Source organism: Myotis yumanensis, unplaced genomic scaffold, assembly GCF_028538775.1.
Source record: "Myotis yumanensis isolate MYYU_CA2020_CCGP unplaced genomic scaffold, mMyoYum1.0.hap1 SCAF_16, whole genome shotgun sequence".
Classification (NCBI taxonomy): domain Eukaryota; kingdom Metazoa; phylum Chordata; class Mammalia; order Chiroptera; family Vespertilionidae; genus Myotis; species Myotis yumanensis.
Window position 1 is genome coordinate 18,660,715 of NW_027223767.1, and position 19,228 is coordinate 18,679,942.

At 53.2% G+C, this 19,228-nt stretch overlaps 1 protein-coding gene and 1 non-coding gene across 6 annotated transcripts in view; one reads left to right on the forward strand and one right to left on the reverse strand.

The window, feature by feature from the left end:
• The window catches only part of SLC43A2 (solute carrier family 43 member 2), a 41,936-nt gene extending 25,307 nt beyond the window's left edge, over nt 1–16,629 (forward strand). For all 5 annotated transcript variants that reach the window (XM_070394461.1, XM_070394464.1, XM_070394463.1 and 2 more), the window contains 9 exons: nt 4,191–4,283; nt 5,640–5,773; nt 5,857–6,059; nt 6,562–6,708; nt 9,235–9,373; nt 10,704–10,833; nt 12,714–12,787; nt 14,001–14,124; nt 14,623–16,629. In XM_070394461.1, coding sequence (XP_070250562.1) covers nt 4,191–4,283; nt 5,640–5,773; nt 5,857–6,059; nt 6,562–6,708; nt 9,235–9,373; nt 10,704–10,833; nt 12,714–12,787; nt 14,001–14,124; nt 14,623–14,784 — 1,206 coding nt within the window. In that variant the 3' untranslated portion in view covers nt 14,785–16,629. The remainder of the gene's footprint in view (nt 1–4,190; nt 4,284–5,639; nt 5,774–5,856; nt 6,060–6,561; nt 6,709–9,234; nt 9,374–10,703; nt 10,834–12,713; nt 12,788–14,000; nt 14,125–14,622) is intronic.
• On the reverse strand, nt 2,930–3,001 carry LOC138995228 (small nucleolar RNA SNORD50). Its single transcript, XR_011468558.1, has one exon. It is a non-coding gene; the product is annotated as a small nucleolar RNA SNORD50 (small nucleolar RNA).
• Nucleotides 16,630–19,228: the final 2,599 nt, after the last annotated feature.

Genomic DNA, 19,228 nt, shown 5'->3' on the forward strand with positions numbered 1-19,228 from the left:
GAAGATGAATATGAAATTAGAAAACATTTATAATATAGCAAAAAAGAAATGGTTTATAAAACAATATTTAGCATATGATCCCAATTTTGTTATAAAGTTATAGGTATTTATAGGAAAAAAGTTAAAGGGAAATATATCGAGATGGTCACATGGTTATATCAGGGTGTTTTTTATTTTATCCTTTATGTATACTTCGTTTCAAATGTTTTACAGTGGACATGCATTGCTCTTCTAACCAGGAAAAAGAACCATAATTTAAAAAACAGGATGTTGATGCTGGGAACACTGAGTGGTATGGTTTGCCCTGAGGTTCTATGTTCCCCTGGTAATGACCCTGCTGACCAAAATAACATGTTGGGGAGAAGAATTTTCTTGGTGTTGCTGAGAATGTCCTAGGCCGGGAGTAGCAGGGCAGCGAGGAAGGCAGCTGGAAGGCTACTGCCCTTATCCAGACATGAGGGTGGGGGTCTCACCCGGGGCAGATGGGAAGGCAGCTCTTCTCCCAGCTTTCTGTTCTTCCCTGTCCTGGATCTAGTTGTGGGGAGAAGACTCCAGAAGGTCAGATCAGAGTTGCATATTGGCCCCAAACCCCTGTTGTTCTGTTGGCCTGTAGCCTGGGTTAGAGTTAGGGCACGCTGGAGCTTAAGGACAAAGGGAAGGGGCTAGCTGCCTGCTTCTCTGGAGTATCCCGTAGCCTGTTGACAAGTTTGAGCTTTGTGCCTAAGGGGGACTGCACCAACAAAAGGGTCCCCCTGGCCTGACTCTGCACCAAGTGGCCTTTGCTACACCAGGCTCCTGTCCTCCATTTACTCTTCTGGTGGATTCTGAGCCCTCTTGGATCCTTTTCTTCCTTCGCCTGCCGTGGCTGGAGTGGCATTCCAGGTGGGAAGAGTTCCCCCCTTCCGGACAAGCAGAACTAGTCTTTGGATTCTCCCTGGGGCTGATATGGCCCCGGATGCCTCCCCTCCACGCTGCCTGGCTGGAGTAGCCAGCATGGAGAAGCCAAACTATGTGAGCCCAGGAGCTGAGGCATGTCCTCTGAATCACAGCATTCCTGGGGGCATGTGTGCCCAGTCAGATTGGGTGCCATAGTGCTCCCCTGGGTGTGCCTAGGCACTCACGAGCACGTCGATTTGCTCTGTCTCCTGTCGGGGGATTTCCACCTGCCCCTTGTTCTCCTCTGACCCTCGCTGAGAAGCCTGAGTGGACAGAGGATCCACTCTACGCGGGGCTGGAAGAAGAGCTCTTTGTGTGCTGGGAACTCTTTGGGGAGCCTGGATAGCCTACTTGGCCTCATGTCTTATGCTATAGACTTATTCATGTTCCTTTTTTTTTTTCTTTTAAGACTTTTTATTGATTTTTAGAGAGAGAGGAAGGGAGAGGGAGAGAGAGAAAGAGAAAGAGAAACATTGATGTGAAAGAGGAACATCGACCGGCTGCCTCCTGCACGCTCCCTACAGGGGTATCAAGTCCCCAACCTGGGCACGACCCGGACTGGGCATCGAACCAGCAACCTTTCTGTGCAAAGGACGACGCCCAACCAACTGAGCACCACACCCGCCAGGGCTCGTGTTCCTCTTTAATTCTGGGATCCGAAACATTTGAATTCCTTATTCATGGTTTTTTGTGTTTTTTTTAAACAGTGATAGAGACGTAATTCATATACCATGTAATTCACCTAAAGTATACAATTCACTGGTTTTTATTGTATTCACAGTTGTGTAGTTATCAGCATAATTAATTATATCGCCCCAAATGGAGACCCGGTACCCATTAGCATTTCCTCCCAGCTTCCTCTACGCCAGCCCTAGGCAACCACCGATCTATTCTCTGTCTCTCTGGGTTTGCCTCGCCTGGACTTTCCATATACATGCAATCATACAACATGTGGTCTTTTGTGACTGGTTTCTTTTCACCACGTATGTTTTCGTAAGGTTCATCCATGTTGTACTATGAGTCAGTACTTCATTTCTTTTTATGGCTGGCTAATATGCTCTTGTGTGGGTATACCACATTTTGTTTACCCATTCATTCATTGGTGGGCATTGAGATTGTTCCACTTTGGGGATATTATGAATAAGGCTGCTCTAAGCATTCCTGTGCAAGCTTCTGTGTGGCTATTGTTTAGTTTCTCCTGGATGTCTACCTAGGAGTGAAATGACTGAGTCATAGGATAACTCTGTTTAACTGTTGGAGGTACTGCCAAAACTATTTTCCAGAGTGGCCGCACCAGTCTACATCTCCACCCGTAGTGTGAGGGCTCCGGTTCCTCTGGATCTTCACAACAATTGTTGTTAGCTAATTTCTTTTCATTGTAGCTGCACTAGAGGGCAGGAATTAGTATCTCGTTGTGGTTCGGATTCCTATTTCCCCTATGATTGATGACACTGAGTATATCTTCATGAGCTTATTGTCTGTTTGTGTATTTTTTGGAGAAATGTCTATTCAGATCTTTTGCCCATTTTAAAAATAGGTAATTTATCTTTTTATGATTGAGTTGTAGGAGCTCTTTATATTTTCTAGATACAAGTCCCTTATCAGATACGCGATTCGTAAAAATGTTCTCTTCTGTGCATTGTTTTTTCACCTTCTTGATGGTGTCCTTTAAAGCACAAAAGTTCTTAGTTTTTAGATTTCATTTTTTTCCCCAACATCAGAATTTATTTAAAACTTATTTTCAGCCCGACTGGTGTGGCTCAGTGGTTGAGCGTGGACCTATGAACCAGGTCACGGTTCGATTCCCGGTCAGGGCACATGCCGGGGTTGTGGGCTCAATCCCATAACCAGTGTGGGGCATGCATGAGGCAGCCAATCAATGATTCTCTCTCATCATTGATGTTTCTATCTCTCTCTCCTCCCTTCCTCTCTGAAATCAATTTTTTTTAAAAAAAACTTATTTAAAAAAATGCTATTGTCCTTTTAATGGTCTGTCTCAGAAACCAGATCTGTATTACCATTTTTTCAACAGAAATTCAGGTTAGGAATAGGATCATAATAGATATGAAGCACAAAGTTTTTACTTTAGATGATGTCCCTTACTTGTTTTTTTCTGTTTTCTTGAGACATAGCTACATATAGCATTGTATTAGTGTAAAACATGATGATTTGGTATATGCCCTATTCATTGTAATTGTGGGCAACATGGCAGAAATGATGAGAGGCCAAGTTCAAACTGCTTGTGTTCAGCAACAGTGGATTAGCTTGCAAGCCACCATGTTTACTAAAACCCCCAAATGATTGCAGGCAAGTGGGGGAGGGGAACATATAAATAGTATGACACAGGCTGGTATAGCTTCCAGAGAGGGATCCTCAGTGCGAGGCCACTGTGGGTGTGGGTGGAACCTCCTCGAGGTTCCAGAGAGAAGCAGTGACTGGCGGTTTTGGAGTGGGGGGTGGGGGATGTGTGCTTTGCCTCAGGTCTGAATCCGTGACTGCATTACCCTATTTTACCATGCCTGGATCTGTGTGGAATCGCTGAGGGTTCTAGCTTTGAAGTGATGTCAAATGAGCCCCGAATAAACTTATGTGCGATGCAAGAGTGGCCTCACTGGGAGGAGAGCCCGAGCGTGTTTAGCCACCGGCCTTCTCAGGTGATGATTTCTGGGGCCGTGGAAAGGGAAAGCCCTCCTTGCCCTTAGAAATTCAGAAGCGGAAATCCCAGGCCGGTGCCCTTGTCAGCACTGAGGGAACTGTAGAATTTTGATTGACACCTTCCAGAAATCTACTCTCTCAGACTGAAAGCAGCTTTTGCTGACATCTGGTCCTTCTGGGACGCTGATATTTTTATTTATAAAAATGACACTCTTGTCCCCAAATAGATTCTTATTTTTAACTGACTTGCTCCCTTTGAGGGATGCCTGTCTCCCGCTTGGCTCGCTTGCATCTCAGTGTCATCCTGTACAGACAAGAAGGCCCCTGGCCTGTGGCAGCAAAGAGGAGGGACAGTTGCCGGCCAGGAAGTCCAACAGCTCTGTCCTTACATGTGGGGTCCGAATTCTGCATTGCACTCCTCCTCTGCCCTTACCAGCCTTAGGCCAGGAAGTAAACTTTCCATTCCTAGTAATTACCTGTGAATTAAGGGAGGAGAGCAGATAAGAAAAAGTGCCTGATGAGCCTTGAGCCTCTTCCCCTCCTTCACCCACCCTTTGCCCCTCTCTCAGCTGAAGCTGCCCTTGCCTCTTGTCTTGCAGCTGCCCAACATGTTCGGTGACCTTCGGTCCACGTTTATTGCCTTGATGATTGGATCCTATGCCTCCTCAGCAGTCACCTTCCCAGGAATCAAGGTGAGGGTGTGGTCAGCTGCTTTCCAGCACACGTATTTTGTGCTAGTGTCTGAACAGAGGCTTCTCTCAAGGCTCCTCAGCCCTCTCTGAAGAGGGAAATACTTGTGGGTGCGGGAGGCGGGCCCCTCCCCACCACCCACACCTGGGAGGATGCACCTGGGCACCATGGGAGTCAGAAAAGAAACGCACTTGGCCTGGGGGATGGAAAATTACCACAGGCTGCCTTTGCATCGCTGGGCTCGGGTGCAGAAAGGGGATGGGTGAGTTTGTCCCCGATCCTGAGTCCAGCTCCAGTCTCCCCACCCCCAGGTCTGTTGTTGTTGGGCTCTTACTCGCCATTAGCCAGAGCGCTGCTCTGGCCAAGTTGGTTCAGCTGTTTCCCTCCCAGGCAGGATTCTGAGCCCATGGGAGTCACACAGGGTCAGGATGAAGCCGACGCCTCCCAGTCCATCAGCCCCAGTTCCTACTCCAGATCCTGTTGCTCCTACCAGGGCTTCAGAAGGGGCTTCTCCCTGCTCTGGCACCAGCACCCAGTAAAATCCCCTGTCCTGGGGTGCGTGGGGCCATCGATGAGGAGAGGTCACAGGTGTGGACTGTTCTCCTGGGAATCAAAGTGCATGGAGAGCCTCGGGCCAGGCATCCTGTGGCTTTTAGGGAGTCTCCCCCCCGAGTGCAGAGAAGCCTGCATGTGCCTCGTCCTCCCGTCTCCGTGCTGAGCTGCTGCTGGTCCCCGCCCTGGGGAGCTGGCAGCTTCTGCCAGGACTCTGGGGACGCTGGTCCTGGAAATAACTTGCAGTCATGACAGTTACAGCTAGCATGCTGTGCTCAGCAGGCTTCCCCTGCCACTCTGAGGGTCACACCTGCCTAACCCCCACCACAACCATAAGGACACGTGCCAGTCTTGCACCCACTTCTCAGAGGAGGAAAGTGAGACAGCCACCTGTTCATTCCTCGGTATTTCTCACAATTGTCATGTGTACACTTCGAGGTGTGGGAGAAACACCCGTGGACAAGGCTAACAGGCCCCTGTTCTCAGGGGCTAAACTAACAGTGGACGAGTAAATGAATTGAGACAGCAGTATTCTCAGCCAGGGCTGCTCACTGAGAACCGGTGACATGACAGTGATGGGGGGGGGGGGCGGTGTCAGGGAAGGCCTCTCCTGGGAAGGACACCTGGTCCCAGGTGGAGGCACAGGGGGTCAATGACATGCCAGGGTGAGTTGGGGTACTGAGGATGCAGTATCTGATGACCAGTCACCTCACGCAGCTCGGCACAGATGATCCTGCTCTCTACCCACCTGGCTTCCTGTGCTAACTCTGCCCCTGACCCCGCCCCCGCCCCGTTGTGCATTTCAGGTCATCTACGACTTTGGTGTCTCCTTCGTCATCATCCTCGTGGTCTGGGCCGGCTGCTCCGGGCTGGTTTTCCTCAACTGCTTCTTTAACTGGCCTCTGGAGCCCTTCCCAGGGCCAGAGGACATGGACTACTCGTAAGTAGATGTGCTGTCTGTCCCCAGCCCCACCCCAGTTATGGCCCCGGACGGCACTGACAGACACTTCCTGTGGCCTCCAGGGTGAAGATCAAGTTCAGTTGGCTGGGCTTTGACCACAAGATCACAGGGAAGCAGTTCTACAAGCAGGTGACTACTGTGGGGCGCCGCCTCAGCGTGGGTAGCTCCATGCGGAGCAACAAGGAGCAAGCGGCACTGCAGGAGGGCCACAAGCTCTGCCTGTCCACCGTCGACCTGGAGGTGAAGTGCAAGCCAGATGCCGCAGGTACCCGCCGGGGGCCCTCGCCTTCCTGACACGTTGGCAGGACACCTGCACTCACACCCACACCCGCACTCACACTCACACCCACACCCCCAGCCCAGGAAGGGGCGGCCAATCCAGATCTGGAAGCCCTGGCCCCAGAGGCCCAGGACCGGCTGAGGACTTTGTGGGTCTCATCTCACTTAATTCCCACTTCATCCCAAAAGGGCAGGCAGCACCATCCACCCTGGTGTACGGATGAGCAAATATCAGTCACTACTTCATTTCATTCATATACTCAGGGAGGTTGAGGGATTCACCCAGCTTGCTTTACACAGCTAGGTGACCCCACTCTAGTTCCCACACCTTTAACCTCACCGGCCCATCCTTACATCCAGCATGGAATGATTTGGTCAGCAAATCGGCCTCCCCTCCCCACACAGGGCCCCTGAATGACAGGTGGGCTGTGGGCCACGGAGATCTGGGCCCCGGTTATCCCTGAACCCCTGTGGCCTTCTCCCCACAGCGGCCCCCTCCTTCATGCAAAGCATATTCAGCCCCATCCTGCTGCTCAGCCTCGTCACCATGTGCGTCACGCAGCTGCGGCTCATCTTCTACATGGGCGCCATGAACAGCATCCTCAAGTTCCTGGTCAACGGTGACCAGGACAAAGGTAGGTGGCCCTGGACCTCGGGGCACAGCCCCATAAGAGGGCCCCCCCCCCCCCAACTGGTGGTCACTCCTGCCACCTGAGGTTGAGCCCACTGCCCGGCCAGCTGGACGGTATTAGGCTGGGCTGGGAAATGACAGCGCCCGAGGGACCCCTTGCTGGTCAGAGCCATTTCATCGCAGTCCCATTAGAGATTCCCGGTTTAGGAGGGAGGGAGGACTAGAAAACTGTGTATCTGGGGTGTGAGGTGTATGTTTTCATCGCCTGAGGAGCTGGTTGACGTGTCTGTGAACGAAAACATTACTGGGAACTGAGTACCTGAGAACCTGATGAAAGACAGCCAAGCTAACCCAGTGCCAAGAATCCCCTGGGAAATGGCAGTGTTGGGGTGTGGAGCACGTGTTGGGGTGGCAGGTGGGGCTCAGGGCGGCTCGGCTGGAGCCTGGGGCACTGGGGCCCGCAATGGGATCAGCGCCCTGGGCTGGCAGCGGGGCCAGTGGAGCTTCCTCACGTGTGTGCTCCAGTCCAGACTTGCTCAGGCTGGTAAACAAAACTGATAACCCACACACTCCTTTCCCAAAACAGCACAGAAGGTCCTTAGCGGATTAGAGGTTTTGGTGCTACAAAGAAAGTCAGTACTTCCTCAGGGCTGAGCTGAGTCAGCTTTAGTCATCCCTGAGCGGGACAAACACATTTGGTAAATGCTTTTTTATTGGCAACATCATGGCTGTGCAACTTTTTGTTAGTTTAATTGTTTTTCCCTAGGGATTAGAAGGAATCAAACACAAATACAGTTTGTAAAAGGGACGAGAAACCCAGCCTGCACAATGGGAAAGATGACGAAGGCACCCGATAACACTGCTTCCACTGTGCACATGGGCATCCGTGGAGAAGCAGTCACGTGCCCTTGCACAATGTCATGATGAGTGCTGACATAGGAAAGGCCCTGTTTTTTACAGGAAAAAATGACTGATTTAGCTTTGTTGAGTCCAGTGACGTTCCCCCAGATTCCTACCACAGGAGCGGTTTCATTATGTAACACTCGTTAAAATCTGTGGACTGAACTTTAGGGAAAGCTGATCTCTATGTCTCAACACCCTCTCTGTAAAACTCTCAGGCAAAGGCGGTGGAGACCCCAGCGTGTACAGAGAAGGGTCCTCAGTGGCCCTTAGAAGGCAAATCTGCCTGCTGCTGAGTCAAGTTCTCTGAGAAATCCTTTGCTGCTCAAGAGGAATTCTTTTCCAACTGTTTCCCACATTCAAAAAGTCAGTTTCAAGAAGTAGAGGAAGTTGGGCCAGGAAATTCTATCTGCAGCTGACAGGGCATTGGTTTTCCCCATCCTGCTCCTGTGAGCTGTTGTGCATGACACCCACAGCCCGGACTGTGCCCAGAGGGGTGGCTTCAGGGTCAGGGAGCCGCTGGGGGGACAGGAGACCAGCTCTGGCTGTCTGGGGGAGACCCATGGTGTCGGATGCTTTGCTGGGGGCTGGGATGCATTGTGTGACTTCTCTTGCCCTCGGAGCACAACTGTGACAGAGCAGTGTTCCCAAAGGGCCACACCACAGTGAGTTCTGCCCAGTCTTTTGCACCCATCATGGTCCTCGGGAAGCCACAGGCCTGATTCACCAGCCACCCCACCCCCCACCCCCCGCCACCTGTGACTGGGCTCCAGCTGCACATGACTGAGGCCCCAGCAAACAGTAAAAGGTCAGCAGGCGCCCGCGCTGGCCCCCTCCCGCCTCCTCTCCTAGAAGCCTGCTCCAGCTCAGCCACCCATGGGTGCTCTGACAGTCAGGTCTAGGTGGGAAATGACATGTATGCCGGGCCCAGAGCTAGCCAGCCTCCATGTAACAACCATTTCCCTGTAACAACCTTCGAGATTGCGGCTGCTAACTTTGCTCCTTTCTGCCTTTTCACTTTGCTTTCTTGATGCAGTGATGGCCGCTGGTAAGCAGGGGGGACTGTCGGGGAGCATTGCAACGTCCCCTCCCAGCCAGCCTCTGTTCGATGGAGAAGTGCATGGCCTTCAATTCCAAACATCCCTCTCGGGCAGAACTGTGGGTGGGGTGGGGTAGCCAACTTTCAGTTTCCATTTGCCCCCCAAAATCCCATCTTGATTTTAAGCTCTTTGAGGATGGAAGCCCTCACATCGGATCCCCTGTGAGTGACGCCTTCCTGGTCTGTTTCTAAGGCAGAGAAGTAATGGCCAGTTTTACACAAGCCTCTGGCCCGGGCTTTGGTCATTTTGTGGTTCCCACGTCAGAGACTTCCTGGAGCGCCTGGGGAAGCCATTGTGACACACTGGATTTCACTAGCTGTTTCTGGGAAGCAAGCAGGGCATTTGGAGAAGAGAATAGGGTGCCTACCCTCGTGCCAGCTCTGATCTCAGAGGTTAAGGTCTCGGCTCCCCTTAAGATCCACAGTGACACGAGGGGGTCTGGGGATGACCTGTGGGGTCTCAGACTTGGTCCGGTGCCTGCGCCTGGCCTCTGTCAGGAGCCCCCATGACGCAGCCTTCTTCCTCCCCAGTTAGCCTCTATACCTCCATTTTCGGTGTGCTCCAGCTGCTCTGCCTGCTGACGGCCCCCATCATTGGCTACATCATGGACTGGAGGATGAAGGAATGTGAAGATGCCACTGAGGAGCCTGAGGAGAAAGACGCCAACCAGTGCGTAGGCAGGACCTGTGCCTGGCTCTCAGCCCCAAGTCAGATGTTAGGCAGGGACAGGTGTGGGGGGGGGGGGGGGTGGTTAAAGCAAGCAGGAGAGGCGAGAGAGGCGCCCGAGGCTGCTCTCCCAAGGGCTTTAAGACACTGGCTTACTCAGCTCAGCACACTGTCAGGTCTGTGGCTTCTTTATGGTAGGCTGCCGTTTGGGGAGCACTGAGTTAGATAAAAGAAGAGAAATAAGAGGAAGGTGAGTGTGCGGTCACACCATTCTGCTTTTAGGACCACACTCCGATGCTTAGCATGAGAAGCACAATGGGTGAATGACCTTAAATCAGTGCTGCCTTGCCAACAAGGCTCACTCCATGGCGAGAGTAGTATGTCGCAGTAACTGTAATAGTGTTAATAGACTTGTTAATGATCATGAGCCTTAAACAAGGCACCAGAGCCCTACTTTACGCAAGGGTTGGGCTCTAAGATCAGAGGATGAGTTAAGTGCTGTCTTCTGTGACTCCACCTTCATATAATAAGCTATTGTTTATTGTATCAGGCCCTGTGCCAAGCACTTAATGCACAATCTCAGTTAAGCCTCAAGCACCTCGATGAGGTGTGTCCTGGTGTGAAACCCGTTTTACAGATGGGGGAACTGAAGCTAGGAGTTTGGATAACTTGTCTGAGGTCGCACAGTGAGGAAGCGGTGGGCCCGAGGCTCCATACACATCCCCCAGCACTTGGCATTCATTCTTGGAGGTACACAGTTGTCCATGGGCATCTGTGGGTGGTGAGACTAGAACCAGTACTAGTGAGTCCACAAGGAAGTAATTAGAGAGAATGCTTTGTTATCTAGGTCAGGTCCTACCGCCAAGAGGTTATTTGTGCCCGTTCCGGTTCCATCTGCTGCATATTTGTTTCTATTTCACTACCTCCTGCTCGCCCAAGGGGAAATTCACTCACTCCCTTATTTGATTTGTTACCTGCTTTGTCATCAGCTCCCTGCAGGATTTGGGTGAAGTTGAAGCCAATAATGAAGCGAGGCTTTGCCTCGTCCTAACTTGGGCACACGCTGCTCCTTCCCTCCTCATCATCTGAGCTCAGTCTCCACTAAAGCCGTGCCGTGTGTTGGTGTAACACCTTTTCATATCTGACCTGTCCCCTGAGATTCATGCTCAGCGCTCAGTCAAGAGGGTGCAGTGGGAGTGTCCCTAGTGTGGGTGGTCTCTGAGTCTTGAGTTGTCTGCAAGCTGTGACTCCTGGGGCCTGCCTTGTGGGAGAGCTCGCCCTCCTCCAGGGAGCTGTGTCACCCTCCTCCAGTGTGTGCTCTGTGTCTCTGCAGAGGCGAGAAGAAGAAGAAGCGGGACCGGCAGATCCAGAAGGTCACCAACGCCATGCGGGCTTTTGCCTTCACAAACGTGCTGCTTGTGGGCTTTGGGGTGACGTGTCTCATTCCCAACCTGCCTCTACAGGTGGGTGTGGGGACAGGGAGAGCTCAGGTTGGATAAGGGTACAATGAGACAAAAAGGTGCAAGACTATAAGGGAACAAAGAGAATGGTGGCTTTTCATTCATTCAGCCAACCAACCAGCCTCCTGCTGTTGATACCAAGACCTCTCACCCACCAGGCTTTGTGCTCAATGCTAGAACTGAGCTGATACTGGGGTCGCCTTTCACAAAAGACTCTTCTCTATGAAGGTGTATCATTCCTCTTGGTCTTTTGTGCATCTGCAAACCACAAATACCACCACCATTTTCCAGAACTGTGCCGGGTAGTTGTGTGGCTACTTAGTTTGAGTTGTTCGAACAGCTGAAATCTGAGGTCCAAAGAGGTCTGGCTAATCTGGTGTCATGGGAACATCTGTCCGTCAGATACAAGAGTGCCCACAAGGTCTAGACGTTGTAGAGAGTGGGAAAAGATTGGCATCTGGGTTCAGAAGCTTAATTTCGTTCCACAGATTTCTGATGCTTTTGAAACCTAACATTTGGCAGAGATTCCACCCGTCTGACTCTACCCTTAGGTCCATGAAAGTGCACTGGCCCCAACCCCCAAGATTATGAACTTAGAAGGGACTTGAGTGATGGCATTGCTCCCAGGTGGGGGTAGCCCGAGGTCAGATGTTATCTTGAGCCAGGTCCGAGATGAAAGCAAGAGTCCCTTCCTTTTTACAAGTGGCCACGTGTTGAGGAACATTGAATACCAGGTGTGCACCACCCATGGGTACTATCGCGTGACTGTGCCGACACCGGTGAGTGCGGATCAGAGCAAACCATTGGAAACTTGCACCAGGTCCAGGTGGGAGTGTTGTTCCCTCCCTGGCGCCCTTCTGGCCTCCTGGTGGCTGCCCTCCCTGCAACACTGACAGACCCTGACCACCTTGTCCAGCTGAGGGGCAGTGCTTGGTGGGGACTTTATTTTTTTTGAGTTCTCATTGAAAGAGAAGTAATGAAAAAGCAACAAGGCAGTTGAAGTAGAAAGGGGGAGCCCGCCCGAGTATGTGCCTGCACATTCGGGCACAGCCCTCCTTCAGCAGAGAGTAGCCCCTGCCCCTTCCACTGCCCACATTCCAGAGACAGGTCCTGGCTGCTGAGGAGGAGGGCAGGGCTTTGTCTGAAGAGCAAACGAAGGGTCCTGGTGGCCAAGTGGGCAGATCTTGTACCTCTACATCATTAGCAGGGGCTTCTCAGAACTCGCAAAGCCTGCCAGCAGCAGCCTTCTTACACAGCAGAGCTCTCCTGGGCATGTTAGGGCCTGACTGACCAGGCAGGGAGACCTCGGCACAGTCCTTGGTCAGCAATAGCAGGAGATCCAATCATGACTCGTGACCTCCTGCTTAGTGCTACTGATACATATTTCACAACACACCCTTGGTGGGGCCGTGGCGGGGTGGGGGGAGCCCTGACTTTCAGCATTTGCCAATTTCCTTGGTGTAACTGCTCTCATCGTGGCTGATTTTTCAATCATTATGATAGCACCAGTTGTGGAGTTGGAAAGAGAATCACAGTAACCCACCATCATGTGCTGTCTCCTTCCACCATACAAAAACCTTTAGAACAGATCATAGTAACACATAGTAAAATAATTGGGAAGTGGTACGTTTTGAGTATTCATTACCTTTGGTTTTAATATAATTTGTTTAATTGTAAGTTTATAAAATGTCAGTTTCCATAATGACTGTGTTTAACAACTGCCTTGAAGAATTCCTGGAAATTCAGGAATTGGCCCTCAGGGCTGGTATGATCTGACTCTAGGTCACAGTGCCCCCGTTGCTCAGGATCCCAGGAACTGGGGCAGGGGCACAAGGTGAGGGCCCACACAGGCTTCTGCTCACTCTCTGTTCTCCCTCCCTCAGATCCTCTCCTTCATCCTGCACACAATTGTGCGTGGATTCATCCACTCTTCCATTGGGGGCCTGTACGCCGCCGTGTAAGTCCTGGGACCTGTGGGTGGCCTGGTGACAAAGGGTGAGGGAGTGACTTATGGGAGGTTTGTGGTGGGACTAAGGTCCTGAGGGGGGCAGCCTGCCCTTTCGGGGCTCATTTTCTTGCATCAGGGACGGGTACCAGGGCTTCGTTGGGTGTGTCAGGGGAAGGCCAGACCCGGCGGGAGGTGGGTCAGTGGGCAGACAGTTGGATGCCCACAAGCCTTGGCATTGAACACGAAGTCAGTTCTCAGCCAGTCAGTACCTCTGTGCAGCTCACGGTGCCTCGGGGGCCACTGCTCCGCCGAGTTTTGGCTGCCCCTGGTTGCTCATGGGAAGGCCAGGGGTGGGTTCCGATGCCCCAAGTTCAATGGTGACGTTCAAATGACCCTCAGCAGGAGCAGGGACATGGATAACTGAGCCCAGAACATATCAGACAGTTCTCACCCAGAATCTCACAGGGCCTGCCTCTGCCCACAGCCTTCTCAGGGTGTGGCAACAGTGAAACCTGCCTCTTCTCCCAAGAGGCCACCCATGCATCAGGAGCCACAGCGTCCTTCCGCCTTGGGCCGGGGCTAGTTTCAAAAATTGGAACCTACACACCATCCACTGTCTCTCTGACCGAAGATCAGATTGTTCCCCACTCGGAGCCCCTTCTCACCGCTGGGGCCCCAAAGCCTGATGTTTTCTAAGATCTTGCTAGAACTCTCTCCCCCTCCCAACAGCATTGCACGGGGGTCATACCAGGTCTGCCTGTCCCCCACCCACCCAGGCCTGGAGGAAGTTGCGGCTGCCCTGGCAGGGTCGGAGGCAGTCACCGAGAGCTCTGATGCCGCGTTTCCGTGATTACACAATGCTCCTCTGGATGAGGGCACAGCAGAGCCAGCCCAGCCTCCATCCTGCTCCCTGGGCCTGTTTCCCAAGCTCCCGCTGGCACCACACTTTCCACTCAGCTCAGCCAGGCACCCACAGGCCCAGGGCACACCTGGGCAGGGTGGGGTCCTCCCTAGAGTCTGGGGCCTTAGGTTGGTGCAAAAGAGAATTTCACTTTGCACAACTGCTCAGCAGAAAGGAATCTGCAGGCAGGTGCCCGCTGTTCTCGGAGGCTGTTCTTGCCTCTTGTCTGGCACCAGCGCACCTGGGGCCAGGCTGAGGCCAGGAGCATTTGGAAAGCCTGGGAGTGGACCTTCCGGTGACAGGTTGTCTATTGCCCTGCAGGTACCCCTCCACCCAGTTCGGCAGCCTCACAGGACTGCAGTCTCTGGTCAGTGCACTCTTCGCTCTCCTGCAGCAGCCCCTGTTTCTGGCCATGATGGGCCCCCTCCAAGGAGACCCTCTGTGGGTAAGAAGGGCCAGGGGGCAGTGGGTTACAGGCATCTGCCCCCCTCTGCTGGGTGGGAGCTGAGAGGCATTGCTCTAGGGCTTCCAGAGCTCCAAAGACAAGAAGTTTGGGAACTTTGGTTAAGATCGAATCAGAGTCCCTTGTGACTGGCGGCTGGGCAGGAGGAGAAAAGTGCCCTTTCTGGACCCGATTTTGAGATAAAGAGAGTCTAGTTGCTGTCCCTGCCCCACCCCCTGGAGATTCAGATGAGTAGGTCTGAAGTCAGGGCTGGGGGGGGGGGAGGCAGAGGGCAGGCCCGGAGGGAATTCTGGTGCTGGAATGTGGCCCTCCAGCCTCTTGAACATTCCAGTTTGTTTTTCCTCTCCTGTCCTGTGACTTTCTCCCCTTTCCCAAACCTGAGTGCGAGGAAGGGTTCCCGAATTGGATTCTGCAAAAGACCACAGCCCCCACCTGGTCCCCTGCCCCACGTGACAGCAACTTTCATCCCTGCCGCCCCAGGTGAACGTGGGGCTGCTGGTCATGAGCCTGCTGGGGTTCTGCCTCCCCCTCTACCTCATCTGCTACCGGCGCCAGCTGGAGAGGCAGCTGCAGCAGAAGCGGGAAGATGACAAGCTTTTCCTCAAGCTCAACGGCTCCTCCAACCAGGAGGCTTTCGTGTAGTGCCCACCACCTCAGAACTGTGGCCTCCTGCCCTTGCTTCAGTGACTCACCAGTGTCCTCCTCCCCACCCCAGAGGACCGCCACGCACCCCCAGGAGCCTCTCCTCCACCGCGCTGGAGTCCGGGCGCCCTCCCGGGGCCCTGGTCCTGCTGTGGCGCTCTGCTGCTGTGGAAGGACAGGGGAGGGCCCGAGCGTGGGGTTTTCCTGCTGCTGGAAGAGGGCTGCCCTGGGCTTGGCTCTGCCACCTTCGAGGGGCCCTGGAGCCTTGAGGTTCCCTGGTACCCGCAGGAGGAGCCAGGAGGACCCCTGACAGTCAGGCTCTCTCCCTCCAGTACCTGGATTCTGCCTCTTGCCAAAGCAGAGGGACCTGCCATTCACTGCCTACCACCTGCCTCTCGGCTGCATGCCCACCCACCACGCCTGCCTGAGGACAAAGGCCTGCGCTGTCTGCACCCCCCTCGCCGGCCCCTCATCTCCACCCCTGGTCGTCTGAGGCTGCCTGAGGAAGGAAGGACCCGCTTCCTGTTGTTGGTGCTAACTCCTTTGTGATTCCAGCCCCCTGTGGCCAGGCCATGGCCGGTCCTCCCGTTTGAGGCCTGTGGAGAAGCCCCCCTGGCTGACAGCCTGGGGAGGGATGGGGGCCACACTGGGCTCAGGAGCCAGGGACAAAGGACCTCGGGATCTAAGTGGAGAGCAAGTTTGCGCTGCCGCTGTCATCCTGTCCGTGACCTGAAGGGAATTAAAGGGGCACCAACACACAGCTATTGTGGGGGTGGAAGTGAGGCTGTGGTTGATAGACCGGAGGGCCAGGCCTGGTGGGGAGGTAGATAGTGAGGGGCCTGGGTGTTTGTGTATGTGTAGGTGTGTACATGTGCTGTGTGTGAGAGAGGTGTGTGGGATGGTGGTAGGGTGTGGGCGCTGGGTATCTGCTGTTATTCTCCCAGAGCCGCCCAGGAGCCAGCCTGGCTCATCTGGGAGTTTGTGGGCGGCTGTGGAGCCACCGCGCCCCCTGCTGGCAGACTTCTCCAGGGCCCTGAGTTGTTTACCGGGGAGGCCTCCCTTCCTCTGCCAGGCGGGCCTGATTTACCAATCCACCCACCAGGACTTGCCCCAGAAATGTGTCTGGGACTTCCTGGGAACACAGAGAGGGGTGGGCGGATTTTTAGGTTTCTAGTTTTTGTTTGTTGTTTTATCAGACTCCTTTTTATAAAGCAATAAATCGGTTTTCCTCCTGTTAGGGTCGTCCCTGCTAGCACATCAGTTAAGGGCTACACATGCCTGTTTTGAGCTGGAGGAGGCAAGGCAAGCTTTGCTGCCACTGACCAGCCCCAGTCGTACCCAGTTGCTCACAATCTCTCTGGATGATTGCCAGCTTGGGAGGGGAAGGGCTGGGAAAAGACCCCTGCACCCCCACCTGGACTTGTGCGGACATCTTCGAAGGGGACGACCCCCTCCTCTGCTGCTTCTCCCAGCCAAACAGGCTAATCCTGGCCCCTTTGGTCCCCTGCTCAGCTCTCCTGTCACCGGTCAACTATCCTGAGGGTTCCTCCTGAGTTCAATCCCAGGAGAGCCTCAGACGCAAAGAGACAGAGGCAGAACATGGTGGGGGGAATGGACAGAGAACAGGAAGGGGCAGATCCAGTCCCAAATTCGAGGTCTGTGTCAACAGTTAAGCATCTTGAACACGCCTTCCTAGGCTTCAGTCCACTCAAATATTAACAGAACCAAAAATGTTTGTTTATAACTTGGAGTAGTGAACACACAGATGATGTATTACAGAATTGTACAGCTGAAACCTACACAATTTTATGAACCAATGTCACCCCAATAAATTCAATTACAAAACATTTGTTTAAAACATATTTTAAACCTTGGCCGGGTAGCTCAGTTGGGTGAAGCATCATCCCGATACACCAAGGTTGGGGGTTCAATCCCTGGTCAGGGCACATACAAGAATCAACCAATGAGTGCATGGATGGCTGGAACAACAAATTGATATTCCTCCCTCCCCACCCCCAGAGAGAATGTGGCCCTCCAGCCTCTTCTCTCTCTCAAATCAGTAAATAAATTTTTTAAGCACATGTTTTAAAAAGAACAAGAACAACATTTCCCAAAACTTAACTCAGAACACTAGTTATGTGAAGTTTAATGGTTATGCTAAATTTTTTAAAAAGCTTTGTAGTCAAATTTGGGGAAGGCTGAGTTAAAGTCTGGCATGTTTCTTTGCAGCAAGCACTTGCAGCACTCTTTGGCATGCTCATGGACTCTGTGGCCCTCCAGGAGGGAGGGTGGTACGCTGCGTGGGAGGCGTGGCTTTAACAGTCGGAGAGCCGTCCTCCATGTGCGGCCCAATGGAGCTCCTTTGTGTTTGTTGAACATATAAACTGTAGGTCTTGCCTTTGACGTAGAGGGACTCTGGAGCCTAGATTTTGCTAAGCCCCACCTGGTGATTCTGATGCCTCCCCAAAGTGTGAGATCCACTGATAGAGGAGTACAGTTTGGGGAAATGTGGATTAGCAAGGGGCCCCTCCAGCTGGGAAAACATGAGGTTACAGACAAGACCTGTGCTGTCCCCGGAGCACCCAGAGTAGGGGCTGCTGCCTCTCTCCCACCCACCCGCAGGGTGTGGGCATTTTGCGGGAAGAAGGAGGCATTGACAAAAGAGTTCAGGGTCAAATCAGTGTAGGGCCAGCAGTGCATAGGGATTGGAGGTATGAAATGGGAGCAGGTACCAGATGGGTCGGCCACCACCTGCACCCACATCCGCCAGTCATTCTACTCTGACTGTACAGAAGTGATGGGTTATCATCACTGAATCATGCAAGAGTTAAATGGATCTTATTTCTGTTTTACAGTTTTAAAAAACTGAGGCCAGGGAGGTGGAGTGATTTGTACAAGATTAGAGCCAGGACTTGCTTATGGGCCTTAACATCATTGGCGTAACCAAAGAAAGCCCACTAGGCCAGGACATTCCTCTTGGAGCATAGCCCCAGGGCCACCAGGCTTTGGGAGCTGAAAGGCAGCAGTTGGAGCAAGGGAAGCAAACCCAGGCCCCACTTATTAGAGTCGAGAGAGTCCTCTGAGTGTGGGATGACTTCTACTCAGCAGAGTCACCTTGGCCCTGGAGGCAGATGGGTTCCTGAGGGGGCAATTCTCTGGTCACCCCAAGCCTGAAGTGAAGGTCTCTTCTCCTTGAGAGGAGTGCCCTGGACTGAGAAAAGGACCACGGGCTGATCAAAGGCAGGGAGCACCAAGTGGCCATGGCCCTCCATCTTCCCTTTGTCCTCAAGCTCCTGGTGGGGAGGAGCAGGAAGTGATGCCAAGACAGTGGCTTCAATCAGAGTGAGGAGGGGGCGGGGTCAGCCTCAGAAGTATTGTCAGGAACCCCTCTCCTCTCTAGTCCCCTTAGACTCAGATCAAGCTGTTCCTTTGTTGGCCTCCCCCAGACCTTCTGGCCTCTGTCTGCAGCTCCTGCTGCCTGGACCTGTGCTGGGGAAGGTCCCAACCCTCCTGAAGGCCACAGGGTTGCAGGTGCCTTTCTGTTTTGCTCCATCTCCTTTCCCTTCTTGTACCCAGTATCAACCTGCTCCAAACAACCTCCGCTAACATCTCTCCTCATCCTGGCCCTGGACCCCAAGGGACCTGAAAATGGGGGGACATCCAGTAATCGGGGTACATGTGCAGGACTGCCTCAGACAGCAGCAGAAGCATTCAGCTCAGTGAAGTTTTCAACGTACTTGAATATCAGCTTGGGAGCAGAATTTGAACAGATATGCAGCTGGAGTGGATGGTGGGTGGTGGGGTCAGGCTGTGATGAGAGGAGGGGTCAGCTGCGGGCACCCTAGGGTGAGGGGTTCTGCCCGGGAGCTCTGAGAAGTCTCAACAGGATTGAGCTTCGAGGGCTGTTTCAGCAATAGCGCCCTCTGGAGGGTAATATGAGAAGTTCTCATGGGCTCTGGGGCCAGTGAGGCGCCCTATCTGTTCCAATTACCAGGGGCCCAATTCAAGGGTGACAGCCCATTCCCCCCCAAAATAGATTGTGGGATTATGAGGAGGAGGAGCCCAGGACCCCAAGTCAGGGGGTTGGTTTTTCATAACCTCCCTGGGGTTGGGGAGCAAGGTGAGCAGACAGGCTCTGTGAGCCCATTTGCCCCTATGTCCTAACTCACCCCAACCCTGGAGTGAGGATGGAGCTGCCCGAATGTCATGAAGGAGAAGCAGCGTCCCCATGGGGTGGCCCGCCAGCATGGAGCTGCCACCTGTGTTCCTTGGTCTCCAGGCAGCATGTCCTGGGCTCTGAAGTCAGTCGCTGGGACCCTTGGCAGCTCCCGCCCCCTCCCTTCTCAGAGTGAGACCCCATCTCCCCATGCCCCACCACACGACATCCGTGACCCTAGGCAAGTCTTGAGCTGCAGTTTCCTTCTCTGTAAAGTGGAGATAATAC